The following is a 19,532-nucleotide window of genomic DNA, read 5'->3' on the forward strand; positions in this document are numbered from 1 at the left end:
ACACACACATTCAGCTGGAACCTTGTGCTCAGTGAAATTTGTATTTAATGCCAATACCTAGAACAGATGAAAGTGGAGCTGGTCACCTCCAAGGAAGAGGGGTCAGATCATTCAAATTCTTCTTCCTCCTTGCCATTTCTATGCTTCTGTGCAAAACAGTTTGAAAAACTCTGCTGTGGTCTGCTGTCTGTATCTCTCATTCCATCTCTCCTGGCTACTTTGCATTGTAAGAGTTCATGTTGACTTTGAAACTGGATCAGGGCAGCAATTTATTGTCTTTGCCCTCTACAGCCAGTGTGGTTTCTGGCATAAAGGTGTCACCTTTCAGATCCTGAGGCAAGGTGACACACAGCAAAACAGGTTTAAATTCCTATTCCAATTCTCAATTGCTGTGTGACCCTGGACAAGTTTCTTAACCTGTGTGTCAGTCTCTTCATCCATCAGAAGTAGATAACAGTGCCTGCTAGTTTGAATGATATGTCCCCCAAAATGCACATATTGAAACTTAACAAGTGCTAGTATTAGGAGATAGGACAGAGACTCATGGATGGTATCAGGGCCCTTACAAAAGAACTGAGGAATTTGGTTCACTCTCTTCTGCTCTTCTTCCTTTTCTTTGTCCTCTGTCCCTTTCACCATGTGAGGGCACAGTAAGAAGGCCCTCAATAGACACACAACCTGCTGAGGTCTTGGAGCTTGGACTTCCCAGCTTCCAGAACTGTGAGAAATAATATTCTATTGTATGTGATTTATCCAGTGTGTGGTTGTGTGTACAGGTTTCCCAGTGTCACCATAGCAAAGTACCTCAGACTGGGTAGCTTAAACAAAAGAAGTGTTCTATTTCAAAAGCTGAAAGTTGGAGATCTAGGTATTGTCAGAGTTAGTTTCTTCTTCTTCTGGTCCTCTCCTTGTCTTGCAGAGGGCTTTGTTTCTCCTGTGTCTTCATGTGGCCTTCCCTCTGTATGCATATACATATAAGTATGTGTCTTAATTTTCTCTTCTTATAAGGACACTAGTTAGTTTGGATTACAGCCCACTCATATGACCCCTGTTTACTTAGTTACCTCTTTAAAGATCCTATCTCCAAAAAGTCACATTTTTAGGTACTAAGGATTAACTTATGAATTTGGAGGGGATTCAGTTCAGGCCATTACAGCATCTATTCTGCATGGTACGTATAAGGATTCAGGAAAGAAAAGAATGGCACTCAGTAGGCATTTAACAAGTGGTAGATGTTACCATTATTCCCTTCAGTGTATACATACACTTTTTAGGGACATCTGAAGGTGTTAGAAAAAGCTAGATTGGTTCTTCCAACCAAGGATTTCTCAACCTCGGCATTATTGTCCATCAGAGCCAGGTAAGTCTTTGCTACAGGGAATTGTCCCATAAATGGAAAGATGTCTAGCAGCATCCAAGGCCCCTGCCCACCTGTAGTGGCACCACCACAGTTGTGACAACCAAATATGTTTCCAGACATTGCCAAATATCTCCTAGGAGGCAAACATCTGTTGGGAGCCATTGTTTTCACATACCCATATGGTAAGAAGTCAGAAAAAGGCCCAGCAAAGTTTTGCAAGATAAAGAATATTTCTGTGGACCTATAGTTTGAATTTTTTAATATGATTTTTGACTAAGTCATTGCTAAGGTTTGAATATGTGTGTCCTTCCAAAATTCTTACATTAGAACTTAACCCTTAGAGTATTGGTATAAAGCAGTGAGGCCTTTTGGGAAGTAATTATCTTGGGAGCACTCCACCCTTATTAATAGGATTAGTGTCCTTATAAAAGGTTAAAGGAAGCTTCTATTCCCTTTTGCTCTACTCCTTCTGCTATATGAGGACACAAGAAGAACATACCACTTTGGAAGCAGAGAAGAAACCCTTATCTCAGACACTGAATCTGCTAGTGCCTTGATCTTCCATTCATTAACCTCCAGAACTGTGAGAAAGGAATGTCTATTATCTATAAATTACCCAGTTTGAAATATTATAGTAGCATAAATAGACTAATGCAGTCATATATTAGACATCTCTGGTTACTGGAAAAGCATAACCAAGCTTCTGAATGACCAGGCAAGATCCTGAGTGCAGTCAGTTCATGTTCTGATTTCCTTCTAGACTGTTCAGTAGAGAATCTCTCACTTGCTTTAATCATTTGCTTCCCATGGCAGTTGCCTCTGTCAACTGAGAATAAAATCAAGATTATTGATTGAGAACGAAGAAAATTATATTTATTTGGGGCTAATTGAAATTGAAATCCAGAAAAACACAGATTCAAGCAATCCTCAAAATGTGCTGCAAGGTTTTAGAAAATGGTGACAGTATTTAAAGTCTAAAACTGCAGGTGGGGAGTGGTTACATCATTTACTTGTCAGAAATTGTGATTGGAACTAAGAGTTCTTGTTGTAAGAAAGGGATTTGGTGTCTTTTCAGACTATGAGTAATTTAGGGGAAGCAGAGAGGCTTCACAAATGTTTAACAAAAGCTAGTGAACTGTAGTTTGGTATAGGTCAAAGGTCAATACGCATCAACAGGCAACCCAGTTCAAAGATAGGACTGGATTGGATTAACAGTGGCCTCTCAACTCCATTTTAGCTGCCCCCAATTAATACTACTCCCTTTTGATTTTTTTTTCCTTGACAACTCCTGGAGTCAGAATGCAAAGCTCATACAGAGGCCACGCTCTTCAGAAAATCGGGATGTTAGAAAAATTTCCACAGAATTTCTGTGATGTTTCCATGAGGGTGGGGGTTAGCTGTGGCCCTGGTATGCTCAGATCTGTCCAGAAGCAAGTCACCTGGCCATCTGAGCACGTCTGCAGCTGTTCAGGGACATTGGACACCACGCCTCAGTCCTCCCACAGACCAAGAGGGAACAATTACAGAGCAAACCACTGGTAGGGATGCCAGGGACCACGCTAAACCCACTATTAGCTGTAAGATAGGAGACTAGCCGAGGGCCAAATCCTGACCTCAGCCCACAAGAATGTGCATTGAGCAGAGGGAATGAAAACAATCCTGAGCATGGTGCTGAAGCAAGGGGTAGGGAATGTGATTCCACAAAGCCAAGGAGCTGCCAAGAATGGGAACTCCACTTCTCTGTTTATTCAAAAAAACCAGTTCCATTGCAGGGACATTATCATTGTTGGTCTTTGCCCCTTACTGTCTGAACTGTGTTTACTTTTCAAAGGTAAATCTGCTTGTAATCTTTAATATTAGCAATAAAATAGCCCTGAAAACAGCTGTAGAGGGCAGTTCAAAGGATGCAAGGCTTTTGAGAAGACAATGTCAGAAGAGAGGGGAAGTCTGGAATAATAATGAGGGGCAAAAGTTGATGCAACGAGAGCCCAGGGGAAGAGGATCTGTAGCCCAAGTCATAAGATTAACTTGGAAAAAGTTTCCCTCCTTGATACAGAGAGAAATAAATGTAGATAACAAATAGACTGAACTTATTAATGAATGAGGTGCAGAAAGCAAAGAAGCAGAGGGAGGAGTAGGTTGGTAGTACCTAAAGGGAATTAGACAAAAAGAAGCCTTCTCCTCTCTTATTGGATGCAAGGAGATAAGGATGCCTGTGGTGCAGGTGAATGGGATGAAAAGATGCCAAATAAAGCACCAAAAACTCCCTACTTTTACAGGAGAAGAAATCTTTCTGCTCCACTCCTTCTCCCAGTATCAATGAGAAAATGCAATAGGCAATGTCTAAGGCAAAAAACTTCACTTCTGCCTTTCGGACTATTGTTCCTATCTTGAAAAAAGGAATGAAGGACTTGGAGTCAGTGGTTCTCAAATGTTAGTGAAGAACTACAGAATTTATTTAAACATGGATTCTCTTAAGCCACCCTCTAGAGTCTGTTTTACAGCACTTGCATCTAACAAGCACCCCAGGGATTCAGAAGCCAATGGAAAAATACTTTGAGAAATATTGCCTTAGACACTGACAGCTTCAAGAGTTCTTCAAAGAGTGTGAGAAGAAAGCTAGCGGTCCATGCAATTTTCACACCCAAAAAGCAAATCCACCCCAGGCAGAAACTAGATTTTCCAATACATGAGAAATTAGAAAACACGAAAAGTGCAAAAAAGGAAGACAATAACATTGGTAAAGTGTGGAAACATACTCTGTGTGGGAATATCACGAAGGTTTTATGTACGTAAATAATGAGTTTGAGGATGGATAATTATTTTTAATTAATCAAAGTTATTAGGATAAGGAAAGAAGAGTATCTTTGAGATGGGTTTTTTAAAAATATAATAGAAGTTAGCAATTATGAAGTGCTTTTCATCTTCAAAGAACCTATTAACATTAAATTACTCTTCTTTTTAATTCTCCTGAGAGGTAGGTAAGCAAATATTAACATTATTATCCCTTATTTGTAGATGGGAAGAGAGGATTGGAGAGGCTGTGACATGCCCATGCAGACCTAGAATTGAAAGGATAATTTTTTTTAAATTCTTACTGTGAACTCTGTGGAGATCCCATTTTTAGGCTACAGTTTCACTTGCAGCTCTCCTATCTACCTGCTATGTTGGAAAAGAATTTACCACCAAATGTGTGTAAGCAGCCATTAGTGGAGGATGGAAGGAGTTTGTGTCCTGCAGACATGGAGGATGCCATCTTTAAGTCTCCAGATTTCCCTGGTGCATTGGGAAGTGAGGAAGGACTTCCAAAGAATTTGAGTCAATTAATGGGCAGAAAATTTACCTTACTGCAACTTCCTAACACATAAGATAGGGATTCATATAATGAACCAAAAAAAAAAATACTATAGGTTATTAAAAAAAATAAATAGGGGCTAAAATTATGCTTTGATTAGTTGACTCAAATTCTTTTTTTGAATACAGTATGACTTGATTATATTAATGAAAATTGATGTTGCCTATCTTAAAAATTTGCTTTGAGGACAAAGGAAAGCTCTCTAGTAGCAATATCAGACTCAAAGAATAAATCAGAATATGTGGTTAATATCATGGATGGGATATCCTTAGGCTTGCCTCTTTTTAAGTATAAAAATTAATAGCAGGGCATAGAGGTTCACAGCTCTAATCCAAGCTACTTGGGAGGCTGAGGCAGGAGGATTGCAAGTTGGAGACCAGCTTGGCAACTTAATGAGACCCTGTCTCAAAATAGATAGGAATGTAGCTCAGTGGTATGAGCACTTGCCTAGCATGAATGAGGCCCTGGGTTCCATTCCAAATACTGACAAAGTTCCATCCCAAATATTGACAAAGGTGGAATTATTGTTTAAGTTATTGAGATACACACTTTCCATGAAACTGTTCATTTTCTGATTGACAAATAGAATTAATAGCATCAACATCTCGCCTTCAAAAGACTTTTTGTCTATTGAGTGAATTACATGGAAATATAAAAGTTTCATGGAAGTAATTTCAATGAGAGGAAATGACTATTCAGAGAACACCCAACCAATTTCATGAGAGTAAGTGGGTATTCAAGGAAGTAGGAAAGGTGAAGAGTCTGACAGCAACGGAAACTGGAATGACTGGAGAGATGCAGCCAATATACACAGTGTAGGATGGGTTCCAAAAAAAAAAAAAAAAAAAAAAACAAAAGTTGAAAATGTCATTGGCAGAGGTGAACCCAGAAGTCCAACCCTAATGAAGTTGAGAATAGAATCAAGGTATCCAAATGATCTCAGAATCTGAGAAAGGGGATGATTGACGGAGATACACAAATTTAATGATCAGGAATATCATTGTGAAAAATAAATAGAAATTCTCTAGATTTCTAAGGAAGTATGTGACAAAATCCATAATATAGATAAATCTCTACAGATAATAAAGCTGTGCAGATCATAGTCACAAACTTCAACATCATGTTGGTTTGTTATTCTGTTTGGCTTATGCATGTCATATTTCCCCTCTATTAGTGCAATTAATTCAGAACCAATTACTTAAATAGCTTCAAGTATTTCTGGTATCCTGATTTTATCAGTACATATACCTTTGTGTAGCATGGGAACTTGATGTTGTCAGAACCATTATTATTGTGCCAGTCATGTAAGAATTACAGGATGCCATTTCATCTTAGACTTAGGTAGTATTTAAATAATTCTAATATTTTCCTGACAGGTAATGTCACTAGATTGTGTGTTCCATGGGAGCTTGGGGCCTTATCTGTTGATTTCTCTAAATACCTCAGCAACTATCAAAGTGTCTCTCATATGGTAGGTACCTTAATATAATTTACAGATGGAAAGGATGAAGGAATGAACGAACAAATGGAAATCCTAAAAGTTGCTGGGGTTACAGCAACTTGATTTTTTAATTGACTTAGATTTATAAATCTAATGATTTGGTTAATGAGTCACACGCAAGAGAGGGACACAACATTTAGAGGAAGGCATTGTGGGTTCTGCCAGGAGCATATTGATAATACCATGGTCTGTGAGGCTCAGATAATTAAGACTTCCTAAACCTTCACCTGCCTCAGTTACCCAGTTGGATAAGGATAGAGCAGATTTCAGAGCATTTTAGTTATTCAGGTAAGTGGCCTTATTTGGTCACATTGTTTATGTAATTCAGGAAATGGAACCAGTTGTCGTGTCTTATTCCAAAACTAGATAAATTCTATTGCATAAAATTAAATATCTGAATTTAGTGGAACAATTTACAACTACACAGTAGTATGCTTAATGAGAAGTGTTTCAGGCAAGCAGAGAGAAGAGATATCCTTTAACTGGGAGCTATGTGACTAGGGCTGCTGTAGCAAATCAGCACCTACTGGGTATTCTCAGTTCTGGAGGCCAAGTCCAAACTCGAGGTGTCAGCAAGGCCATGCTCCTTCTGAGGGTTCTAAGTGAGAATCCTTCCTCACCTCTGTCAGTTTCTGGTGGTTCATGGTTCTCCTTGGATTGTGAAAGCATCACTCCAATCCCTGCCTCTGCCTTCACATGACTCTCATATGTTTCCATGTTTCCTCCCTCTTATAACAATTGTCATTGGATTTAGGGCCCCCCTGGATTATCCAAGATCATTTCATCTTGGAATGCTTTACATAATTATATCTTCAAAGATCCCTTCTCCAAAACAGGGTCACATTCCCAGTTTCCAGGGTTTAGAAGCTTTTGGGGGGGCAAACATTGACCCCTCTACAGATACCCATTCACACACCCTCCATCCTAAAAACCTCCACTCTTAATAATGAGGTTTTACATTTCCCTCTGACCCTCTGGAGTGTCTATCTGAAGAATCCATCCCATTTTGACAAAGAAGTCACAAGTCTCCCCCAAGACTCCCAGAAGTGAATAAGAAATCAGTAGCATCCCCTGAGGTAAACAGGGAAACTGAGGTGAAGAAAATTTCAAAGTTTCAAACCAGAGTTCACAGGGAAAACCCACAAAGGAGCCAATGTGAGAACTAATGATTGAGGCTTAAACAATAGTAAAATAGCTAGAAAGTTAAACAGCTAAAAAGTTGAAATGAAATCTGGGCTATTTTGTCCACCAATTAACTGCTTTGATTGATCTTGACCACTAAGTTGTCCAGTTGTTTGACTTAATTAATTAATAGGCACATCATTTTAGTGCTTTATAGACATAATCTGTCATGAGCATTCATGATATTGCAGAAGGAAATATTTAGACTCTCCCAATAAAGAATAGTTGGAGGTTAAGGCTAATGTAACAGTCATCAGAAAAGTCAATGAAAACATCTCTGAGCATTTTAATTTTTTTGTTGTTGTTGTTGTAGAGGAACATAATACCTTTTATTTTATTTTATTTACTTATTTTTATGTGGTGCTGAGGATTGAACCCAGTGCCTCACACATGCTAGGCAAGTGTTCTACCACTGAGCCATAACCGTGGCCTCTGAGTGTTTGGATTTTCCTTTAATTTATATATTTTCTCCCTCTTCCTTCTATTCACCACTGCCTCCTTCTGCTCCTCCTCCTCTTCCTTCTTCTTCTTCTTCTTCTTTTTTTTTTTTTTTTTTTTTTTTTTTTTGGCAATACTGGGTATAGAACCCAGGGTTGCTTTATCAATGAGCCTCATCCCCAACCCTTTTTAATTAATTTATTTTTTTTGAGTCAGGGTTTAATTTACCCAGGCTGGCCTTGTGATCCTCCTGCCTCAGCATCCCAAAATCACTGGGACTACAGGCATGCATAACCATGCCCAGTTTATTTATATATTTCTATCAGTGCATTATTATTGTACATAATAGGGAGATTTGTTATTATATTCTCTCCAAGTCTTTTTAGAAATTATTTTCTGACCTGGGTCAAAGTGATAACATGCCTGAACACCATCAAAACACAGCAGAAATTTTTTAAAAATGGAAGTAGGATTCTGTTTGTGAGAATGTTTATTTCCTTAGACCTCTATTCTCTGTTTTCCACATTAGCCTGAGCTAATAATAATCTGTCAAATTATGATTGACATATTTGCTGTTAACCCAAGCTAACCAGAATAATAGGTCAAAACAACATCCCCTATCCACACCTTGAAATGATCAACTTTACCATAACTATCTTGCCATTTAAATTTTTAGAATGAAATCAACATTTCATCAATTTGCAATGTACAGTCAGAGTGTGTCAGAGGCAGCATCAAACTTCCAGAGGAAGCTTTCTCTAAAAAAGAGAAAACCCATCCTGACCCCTTATGTTGAGAAAATCAGCCCTGTTCTCACTACCCCTGCAAGGTAGATCTTAATAGAGGGGAACTGGCAGTAGCAGAGCTACACATTCATTTCATTTGCTAATTAGCAATCAGAAGATAATATCCTGTCATTATCTTGTGTTGGCAGTCTCTTTTACGGCAAATGAAGAAAACTTCAAGTTTTCTCAGCTAATTTGCAAAACTATTTCCACAGGCAGGAAAGCCATGAAAACCAAATATAAATCTTGTTTTGCATGTGCAACATTTAAACATTTGCAGGACATGGAGGAGGGGATTTTTTAAACAACCCCCAAAACATTATCTAAATAAAGATGGATGAAAGAGAAGAGGCTGAAGCTACCTAACCTCAGTGGCCTTGATCTATATGTCACTCTTGCCACCTGCTCCTGCTGTGTCCCTCCTGACCTCATTATCACCCAGAACTGTGCCACATCAGGAGCTAAAAACTCGAAAACCCCACCGTCAATCATTCTACAGCTGCTGTTCCCACCTCCACCCCCACCACAGCTGCAGCTGCTCACCAAGTTCATTCACACCTCATACCCGCCTGGCATGGCAGCTTTCACTTCCTAACTCCTTTCCCTGCACACAGCAGTTCTCTCCCTACCCCATGCTGCCTGCAATCTGATGAGCAAAATGTTACTGTGGATCAATACCATAATTCTCTCTTCCTTATTCAGAGCTATTTCCTATATCTCTAGCACTAAAGAGGAAGTAATCCTGAGAGATGGCACAATTCTAAGTCCTGCTGTTTGACCTCAGCAGGTTCTACAGCAATGCTTACCAGTTCTCTTACTGGTATGTCTTCCATTTCACTGTCCTGAAAGCCCCCACCAAGCAGTCTCTTCCATTTTGAGATGACTTCAGATACTACTGGAATAGAAACACTGAAGTGACCACCCCAGTTTCTGAACCCCAATACAAATACTTACCCAACCTCAGCAACTTTCCTGCAGCCCTCTCCCCCTATTCAACCTAGAGTCACCTGCTCAGGCTCTGGATCCACCTGTTATATCTCCCCCTGGCCTGCCCCAGCAGGTATCCCTTCCTCACCCGTCTTACACTTCACATTCTTCCCCACTTCTGGCTCCTTTCACATCTTCACCTGCTAAAATCTATTTCAGCAAAGAGCAGATAAGACCATCTAACTGACAAATCCAGTGAACCAGGACGGTTTTCTTTAGTAGATATGAACTTCTACTTGAAAGTCAAACCCCTTAGATTCAGATCAGATATGATCCCCTCAGAAATATTGGTGCATTCAGGAGAAATCATTCTCCCCTCACATCTTTTCTCCAAGATTCCAAATTCTTGGTGCAAGTTTAAAATGACATTTGTTGGAATAGGCTGCTATCCTTAGAGGTTAGGGAATGATGCAAAACTGCTCAGAGAGCACAGTGAAACAGTGCTTAGAGTGCCCAAATATACTTCCTTGAGTTTTTAAGCTAGGTAAATCATGCCCGTGGGTCTCTTTCCCCACGCTCTATGCTCTTGGGTCGTCACAACTGGGGAGTCCGTGCTACCATCATCTCATGAGTGGAGGCAAGGGATACTGTTAAACAACCTACAATGCATGGGGCAGCAAATAACAATAGTGCCAAGGTTGAGGAATGTGCTCTATTCTTTTGAGAACCTCAAAGGATCCCATAAAGGACTTTAGCCCCTCCCAGTCCTGGTCCTTCAGTAGGCAAATGGAGGCTTGGCAAGATCCAGAAAGTATCAGGGTTGGAAAAACATGACTGCTGCAAAAAGAATCTTCTAGAATGTAGCTGTCACTACCAGACTGTCAGTTTGCAGGAGATAGGCAATGCGTACATAGGTGGTTGTAATCACTATGGTTGGGGAGCATCCAGGCGTAAGTGTAGTTATAGCAGCCCTCCAGCCATTGACCCAGCAAATGTTTTTGAGCACCTAGTATTTGTCACCACAGAACTGGTCTTGACAGATGTTTGTGCTCCAGAAGATGCCATAGTGTTTGGAAGAGGCTTTCTAAGTCTGAACACTGTGTGCATGGTTTTGAGGAGACCTGGTGTCTTTCTAGGTGTTCCTGCATCTGCCTCAGCCCCTCAGTCCCTTACCACAGGCAGCAAGAGTCAAGCACATATCACCAAATATCCAGTCTCTTTATAGCACTCCAGTATATCATCTGATCCCCTTTCCAGGCAGGAAAGGCAGCAGATGGAGCCAACTTTGGGGCTCCCATGTCTGACTCTGGTGCAGGCAGTTCTCTCATGCTGATCTGTGATGCATCAAAAGATGCAGAAGCCAAAAATCAAACAGAGAGAAACTGACAGTTTGACTTGCTAATGTAATAGGTCAAGATGAAGAGACTATGAAGGTCATCAAAACTAGGAAATGCCTTGAGACATTTCTTAGGCTCCTGAGTTTAATGCCAGAAAATCAAACTGCCAGAAACACCACCAGAGGAGTTCTTCCAGACTTGGAATAATGCCTGGGCACTGCAGTGAGGGTTTTATTCCATTTTTTATCACTTTCATATAAAAGGATTAACTAGAAGCCTGTAAAAGTCTTTTGTTTCACTGTTTGAAATGTCATTCCAAGGTATCATATTATGTCTGTTTTTTGTTTGGCAAACCATCCTGTCTCCCCTTCCATAAATCCTGTCCTGTGAATGAGAGATGCCTCTTCCAAATTTTCCAACTGCATACTTTTTTCCCCATTATGACAACTGCTCTCATTCAAACAATCAGTTGAAAAATATACTGAGATTAATAACAATGTAATTCCTGCTAAAGCACGTTCCCATGCAAAGTTCCATTGTGGAGATTGAAGAGGGAGAAAGGAAAGGAAGGAGAGACCTGTTATTTTTAGCCATTGCAAGTATGAAACATTAATCACATCTTTCCATACTTTGACTCACGCAACTTGATATTTCTATCCATCTTTCTGATCAGAGATCTACTGTAAATATTGGAAATTTGAGCAATTAACCTAGCCAAATAAGATCTGTTATGGTTCAGATTTTCAATGTCCTCCAAAGGCTTATATGTTGAAAGTTTGGACCCCAGGCAGCAATGTTCAGAGGTAGGACTTTGGGGAAATGATTGGATCACGAGGGCTCTGACCTCATCAGTGGATTAGTCCACTGATTGCTGAATGGACTGCTGGGAGGTGGTGGAAACTGTGCAGGTAGAATATGGTGGTAGGAAGTAGATTACTGGGGATATGCCCTGGAAGGGTATTTCTGGTCTCTGGCCTCTTCTTCCCTCTCTCTCTTTCTCTGTCCTTCACCCCCAGCTGCCATGAATTGAGTAGCTTTCCTCCACCACACCCTTCCACCATGATATTCTGTCTCACCTCAGGTCCAAAGCAATAGAGTCAATCAACAATGGACTGAAACCATGAGCCCAAATAAATCTTTCCTTCTCTAAGTTGCTCTTATCAGATATTTTGATCACAGCAGAAAAACTAACACAGAGTTCAAATGGTACATGATATTTCAGATATTTTCAGGTGTATATGATTGTTCTCTAATGGAATGAGATCAGATGATAATTTTCAGTTTAATTAAATTCAACAAATCTTGATCAAGCACTGTTGATATAGAAATGCTATTTATTAACAGAGCAGATTTTTACAGTTTGCAATAGCAGGGAACTCTAGACTAGCCACTGCAGGTTCAGTGCAATTTTTCACCCTTCAATCTGCGTGTTTATCCCTAAGGTACTGAGCCTGGCATAAGAGACCAAGTGTGCCAGCCTGCGGATAGTATTTATTAAACCCCCAGGTAGACTGACCTCCACTAGTCTCTACTGAGAGTCTTTTGGCATCTTGGCAATTGCCCTATATACTGGGTACCATTGTGATCCCTGTTTTGCAAGTAAACTGAAACCCATGGTTGCTAAATCATTTTCCAAAGTCACACAGGTCAGATTCAAACCAAGGCAGACCAACATCAGACCTTGCAATGTCATCCTCCATTTCTCACTGCCTTTCTTGAATTATTGGAAAACAACCCAAGGGGTAATTGAGACAACAAACATTAATGCACTCAAGGGCCTGTTCAAGTCTTTGTTGGGCCTTTAAATTACTTGGAAAGTTGGCTGGAAATGTGTGAAATCCCATTACCTTTTGAACTCTCACTAATATGTACAAAACCCAGATAGAACTGGGTGATAAATCCTTGCTAATAACACTGATTCCTTTCAGATCTCCTGCCATAATCACCCTCCACATCTTTATGAAAGGTCAGAGTGGCTGTAGCTGTTTCCTTCAGAGGTAAATCAAGTTTATCTCCCAGGCTTCTGGTGAGATGTTGATGTGGATACTTAAAGAGTGGCATCTGCCTGTTCTCAAAGTTATCCAATGGTCCCAGAGTTAACTGGTTACATATGGACCGAGTAGGCTTGATCCAGGCCTTCCATCGGTACACATGAGCGGGTGGATAAAGATAAAGACACTTAGGTCCCTCTCAGAGCAGGAAGGGCTAAACCAAATGTAAAGCATTCATAAAATGAAATACTGTGCAGTTCATCAGAGGAATGATGGAAACCTGTATTTGCAGATATGTGTGGGTGTCTGTGCCATGCTGGGATGAGAACATGCTGGCAGTACCATCTACATGAATATCCCATACTCTCTCCAACTGAGGCTCAAGATGAGAATTTGCTCAGGGTTCTGTATGTTGCCTCAGGTGACAGAGTCAACTTACTTTTTATTTGATAATTTCTATATTACTTTTATTTTCCTTTTTGCTAAAAAATACTCAATTCTGTTATTTTTCTTTGGCAGGAAGGAAGGGGTTCATGGTATCAAAAACAAGAACTTACAACATACTGAAACCAAAGATATGAAAATAACATATTGTCCAAGGGATGTTCCCACTGATCACATGGTCAGTGGGTTAGGGTTAAGAAATCCGTGAACTCTCCGTGTTCTTCCTCTAAAGGAGAACAGTCTGTGCCATCTTGCCAACTAGACCTGTACTTGACAGACTCTCAATAGAATGAATTTTTTACTATTTATTGTGTGTTCTTGGTATTTTGTTTTATTGCTCATCTTTCTGCCATGTCTTAGCTACAAATGGGTTTCTATGGAAACATATCTCTGAATGGTAAATAAATGTGAAAATATTTTATCAATCAGGAATATGTCTAATGGTGATGGCATGTCAGAATATCCTGGGACATTTCAAATTACACCCAAGACAGAGCCAGAAGAAAAGTCCCCCACCCCAACACATACACTGCCTGGAAAGGTCACATTTATGTCCTATTTTGGTGTCATATCCACCAAATGGCTGGAATGGGGAAAAGGTGGACACCCACCATCTGTTGTCCCAGTGGGGTGATGTGCCTTATCTCCTCTCATCCTCAGCCACCTGCATGTTATATGCATTTGTATCTGGGGACTGAGGCCCCTCTTATGTAAAGAAGTGAAATGGATCCCAACATTGGAATCCAGACACATGCAGGCATGTCTGATGGATGTACTTGTGATGACAAGTCAACAGAAAGCAAATTATGGGACTGGGAACTTAGCTCAGTGATAGAGCACTTGCCTAGCACTCACAAGGGTTTGATCCTCAACCCTGGGAGAAAAAAAGAAAATGAATTATGAGAAGGGAATCTGGGGACCCTTCAATACACTCCAGCCCAAGAGAAGCAAAAAATAGCATGGTAAGGCTGAGTGACTAAAAGAACCTGAGGGCTAGGTGTAAATGAGAGAGTGGCGGTCGCTGTTTCCTAAACCTACCATGACCTCACCACTCTAGGGATTGAAGGACAGTGCAAATACCAAAAGCAGACCCAGTAAACTCTGAGGCCCAGGCAACTCACCCTCAGACCCTTGTAACAGAGTAGGTTGTCACAAAGGCAACATTGCCATAGAGGGGCAAATTAAAAATGAGCACAGGCCACACAGGTAGCATGGAGTGGGCCACCATGGAGTTTGAACATGTGGCACAGGGACCACCCAAGCGATGTGCAGGGTCTCAAGGACTGAGACAATAAGGAGCCATGTTCAAGCATAGCCTCAAGAATGGCAGCTCAGAAAGAAAAGAGGAATAGCTGCACACCTCGGGAGTAGAACTGGCCTGTGATATCAGAAGAGACCCTGGGACCCAGAGAGGAAGGAGAGACTGAGACCTGCAAATCACACACAGGGACCCTGGAAGTGGGGCCTGGGACTGGATATTAAAGTAACATATACACACTCCAGGGGTGGTAGAGGGCTCTGCTACTTGCCTAGGGTCTCATTTTATTTAATCCTTTAGAACTCTATTTTTGTGTGTGTGCCAAGCAACCCAGATCAAAACATAAATGCTTTTGATTAAATTATCCAGATCATTTTTTCAGCTTTTTGTACCATGTATGTGGACATATTATCATAGATCCAGAAACTGAAGAACAGCATTTCTTTTCATCTCATGCATCCTATGTAATTGCAATCTCTGTTGACAACAAATATAATCAATTTTCTGACAAGCACTTGTTCAGTCTAGGTGAGATAAATAAAGGAGATAAATACTGAAAGTGCACAATTTCTAGAAGGTGTTTCTCTTTCGTGGAAGTACACCATAGCAATTTATCAACCGGTAAAGGCCTTACATTCCAATCTATGCTTGTAAAGCTATTGTTTAGGATTTGAATTATACAGTCATGTGTTGTGCTTCAAACAAACACATCCCAGATCATAGTTCATTCTCCTGGAGTATGTTACTATATATCCTGGACTGGCTAAGAGCCCAGTCCATGTTTATTTGAAGCCAGACCACATTAACATAGTTTGATGGCAAGGTTATGAAAAACTAGAACCTACTTATTGCCCACATCAGCCTCTGAACCCAGTGTAATTTTGTCCCTAGAAATTCCACCTATGGTCTATCCCATTCAAAGAAAATAAACAATTTTCTACTGGTGGTCTACACTGTAGTTCCCTGTGCAAGGAAAGATCCCATCTCCTGTACTCAATTTGCTGCCACCCCCTGGTTGAGAGCAAAAGCATCAGTGGCCCTAGCTTCAAAGTTCAGGGCAAGACACCAGAATGATTTCCTCTCTTGTCACTCAAGATTGACCCAGGTAGGCATCCAAATTGAGCCAAAACAATCTGTGAACTGTGCTATAAATTTGGACCTAGGTCTGAAAGAGTCAAGTTGGTTTCTGTGGGTGCCTGAAACCAGAATGTAAATAAGGGAAGGCCTTAGCAGTGAGAGAGAAGGAGCAGAGAGGAGCAAAGGGGAGAAACTGAATGAGGAGGATAAAGTCCCTCGTGTCCCTCCTGAGGTCCAGCTACATTCTTGACATGTATTCTTTGGGACCACACCATAACCTTATAATGAAATCCCCTTTGGGCTTAAACTAGTTGAGGTGACTTAAACCAAGATATTTCTAATGGGCACAGGAGGTGTTGGTAGCAACATAAAATACAACAGCATTAATGGGCAATGTTTAAAGAGTGAAGTTTTCCAAAAGAGGAAACTGAGATCCAGGAGGTTAAGCCTTTGTACCAGGCAGCCTGGCCCCAGAAAGCAGAGTACTAACCTCCCCACTTTTTGTTTCTCAAAATGGACACAATGGAAAAGGCCTGATCTGGTGACAAGCTGATATGGGTCAGTTTCCTTCCTGCACCACTTGCCTGGAGCTAATTATTGATCCTTGGTATCTTAATCTGTGAAATGGAGATAGCCAGAACCATAAAATAGAGTCATGGCAAGGGTCAATGAATAAATATTCTATAAAAATTATTTTTAATCTATCTCTATGTTTTCATGTATAATTAACTGTTAAGGGTAGAACTGATAGAACATTATGAAGAGTGGTGATAACTAGAATCCTTCTTTGATTTTATTGCTAAATAAGTTGTCCCTTGGTATCCACAGGAGATTGTTCCAGGAAGTCCCCATGAATACCAAAATCCACAGATGTCCAAGGGTCTTGTATGAAATGACACAGAATTTTCATATAACCTACATACATCCTCCTGTATATTTTAAATCATTTCTAGATTACTTAAAATACCTGTGATACAAATATTTATCCTACTGTATTGTTTAGGGAGAAATGATTAGAAAAAAAAGGTACATGTTCACTACAGTTGAAATTTTCCTAAATATTTTTGGTATACAGTTGATAGAATCCCTGGATACAAAGGACACTGAGAATTGTGTAGTGCTGAGATAGATGTTATTTATTAAATTAAGGGAAGTATTCTTCTATTTCTAATTTACCACAAGGATTTTTCCCTCCAGAAATTGGTGGTGGATATTATCAAGTAACTTTTCATCTTCTAACAATAACAAAAAAAAGTCATGTGATTTTTGTCTTCTGAACTTCTGATTAATTTTAATAATAGAATTCCTAATATTAAATATCCTTTGTTTCCTAAAATTAAACATCTTTAATCATTTTGCATTGTTCTAGGAATGAATTGGTAGGTTCAAGTCTATTGTGTTTTATTTAGAATTTTTGTATGTAAGAGTATAATGTCTTTAGATTTCTTTCTTGTTGTTATCTTTTTCAGATTATGAGTTACAGTTATGGTACCTCATAGTGATGAATTAAGTTTTCCACCCTTTCCTGATTTCTGGAACTATTTTAATAACAGAAGGATTTTTCCATTCCTTAAGGGTTCAGAAGAATGTGCTTTTAAATATAAAACATATATATTATGTGTCTTTTAAATATAAACATATATATTAATTTATGTATATATATTAAAAATATACATATCTCCAGTCTTTTATATATTTGTGTGTATATATATATATATATATATATATATATATATATGTATATATATTTTTTTTTTTTTCAGTTCCCACATCAGTTTTGGAGATAGTCATTTTTCCTCAAAGTTTACTGGTTTACACTATGATTATTGGTCTATTTAGGTTTTTTTTATTTCTTCTTGAATAAGTTTGAATAATTTTTATTTTGCTAGAAAATGTCCTGGGTATAGTGGTGCATACCTGTAATCCCACCTATTCTGGAGCCTGAGGCAGGAGAATCACAAGTTCAAGGTCAGCCTGGGCAACTTAGCAAAATCATGCCTTAAAAATAAGAAGGACTGGAGGTGTAACTCAGTGGTAGAGCATTTGTCTAGGATGTGCAAGGCTCTGGATTCAGTCCTTGGTACAAAAAAGAAAGGAAGGAAGAAAGAAAATAATTCACTGAGATATTCAATTTTTTAACATTAAGATGAAAATGGTATTCTCTTAGTGTTTTCATGGATTCCATATCTGCATATACTTACTACCTACTATGATTGCCATTTCTCTTCCCTGGGCCATTGGGGTCCACCTCGAAGTAAGGAGGGCACTTAACCAGGCTGCATTGATTGGTGTTCGTTCTGTTCCTGATTTGGATCACCTCAGTCATCTTCACCTGAATAACCACACCCCCACCATCATGTTAGAAGATCCATTTTCAATGCTTTAGAGACTGGAAAATATAGGTTAGCCATTATTGGCCTAAAAGTGAATGGTGTTTTAATACACAAAACTGAGTTTGCCATGTTGAGGACAAGTCAGTTATTGGGTGTCAGGAAAGAAAACTGAGGGATGAAGCTCTGGTAGGCACTCAAAAGCTGTGTGTGTGTGTGTGTGTGTGTGTGTGTGTGTGTGTGTGTTGCACAGTGCCCCCAAGTACTTTCACTGAGGTTCTGTTTGGCTCTAATCTCTTCAGAACCAATAATATTGACATGTTATTTCATGCAAAAAGAATAGACTACTTCAAACATGCCAATTTGAAATGTTGTTGTTTATAATTATGCTTATTTTATGGAATCAGATAATCTGTTCATTTTAACTTTTTTACAGCAGTTACAGAGAATATTTTGAGTCTAAAAAGAGCCTCATCAAAGGCAGTGGAGATGAGTTAGTTAGAAATTCCAGCTGGGAAGTTCTGAGAAATGGCACCAGTAAGTCAACCATTACATGAATACCTAGTTAGATAGAACAGAGAACCCCTTAGTTATGGAGGTAGGTGCAGAGGTGGGCATGGCCCATATGGTGGGGAAGCACAGGGTATAGACCAAGCAGAAGGGAAGCTGGTTTGGAAGCAAGGCAAGGATGTGAACAAGCTCCAGGAAGCCTCAGCATTTTGTAAAACAGGCCACCAGCAAAAATTCCAGATAGCTAATTGCCCCAACAAGGATTTACATCAGTAAGGGCCCTTATGTCTGGAGGTGGCCAGGTCTTCATGAACAGTTCTTCCCAGCAGAGACCTTGTTTTTTCTGTGTGTGTGGCTGGCAATGCTAATTAGTATTGCTCACTAGCTAATCTCATTGTGAATGCACGGAACTCTTTCCCACTGTCTGCCAGTATGACTGCCATTTGTGATTCATATCCAAGTCCTCAGCCTTTCAGCATGAACCTTCAGGTGAAACTATAAAAAACTTGAATAGGTAAGGACACACTATTTTAAAAAGCATTCTGTGTCCTTGGGTTCTGGTCCTCCTTGTGTTCCGTGTGAGCTGTTTTTCTGATTCCTCCATTCCCCTTCCTGGGTGCTCTTCTCTTCCTGAGTCCTCATACTCCCAGGTCTTCAAAGAGATTCTGGGGGAAATTAACCTGGTAGGTAAGGGAAAGGAGCTTTCCTTTAGTATATACCAAGCACACAAGCACTATTTATGGTACAGAAGGAAAATGTGCCTCCTTGTAACATCAACATGCAAATTCCTTAAGCAGCTTAATATAACTATCACTCAGAGATACATTTTAAAAATACAAATAAAAATATTTAACAGTATAAATTCTCACTGACCCTTCAACTTCTCCACCTTGTCTGTGTTCCAGGTTCAGGTTTAGTGGTCGAATCCTAGGCCTGGCTCTGATCCATCAGTACCTTCTGGATGCTTTCTTCACGAGGCCATTCTATAAGGCACTCCTGAGGCTGTAAGTGTATTGTAGACCAGGGTTCCACCCATT

General features: G+C 39.8%; 1 protein-coding gene across 4 annotated transcripts in view; it reads left to right on the top strand.

Annotated features, from left to right (window-relative positions):
- Positions 1–19,532, top strand: part of Hecw1 (HECT, C2 and WW domain containing E3 ubiquitin protein ligase 1) — a 428,371-nt gene that overhangs the window by 390,658 nt on the left and 18,181 nt on the right. For all 4 annotated transcript variants that reach the window (XM_047562304.1, XM_047562303.1, XM_047562306.1 and 1 more), the window contains one exon: positions 19,401–19,499. In XM_047562304.1, the coding sequence (XP_047418260.1) occupies positions 19,401–19,499 (99 nt within the window). The remainder of the gene's footprint in view (positions 1–19,400; positions 19,500–19,532) is intronic.

The sequence above is a fragment of the Sciurus carolinensis genome, chromosome 8 (genome assembly GCF_902686445.1).
Source record: "Sciurus carolinensis chromosome 8, mSciCar1.2, whole genome shotgun sequence".
Lineage (NCBI taxonomy): Eukaryota > Metazoa > Chordata > Mammalia > Rodentia > Sciuridae > Sciurus > Sciurus carolinensis.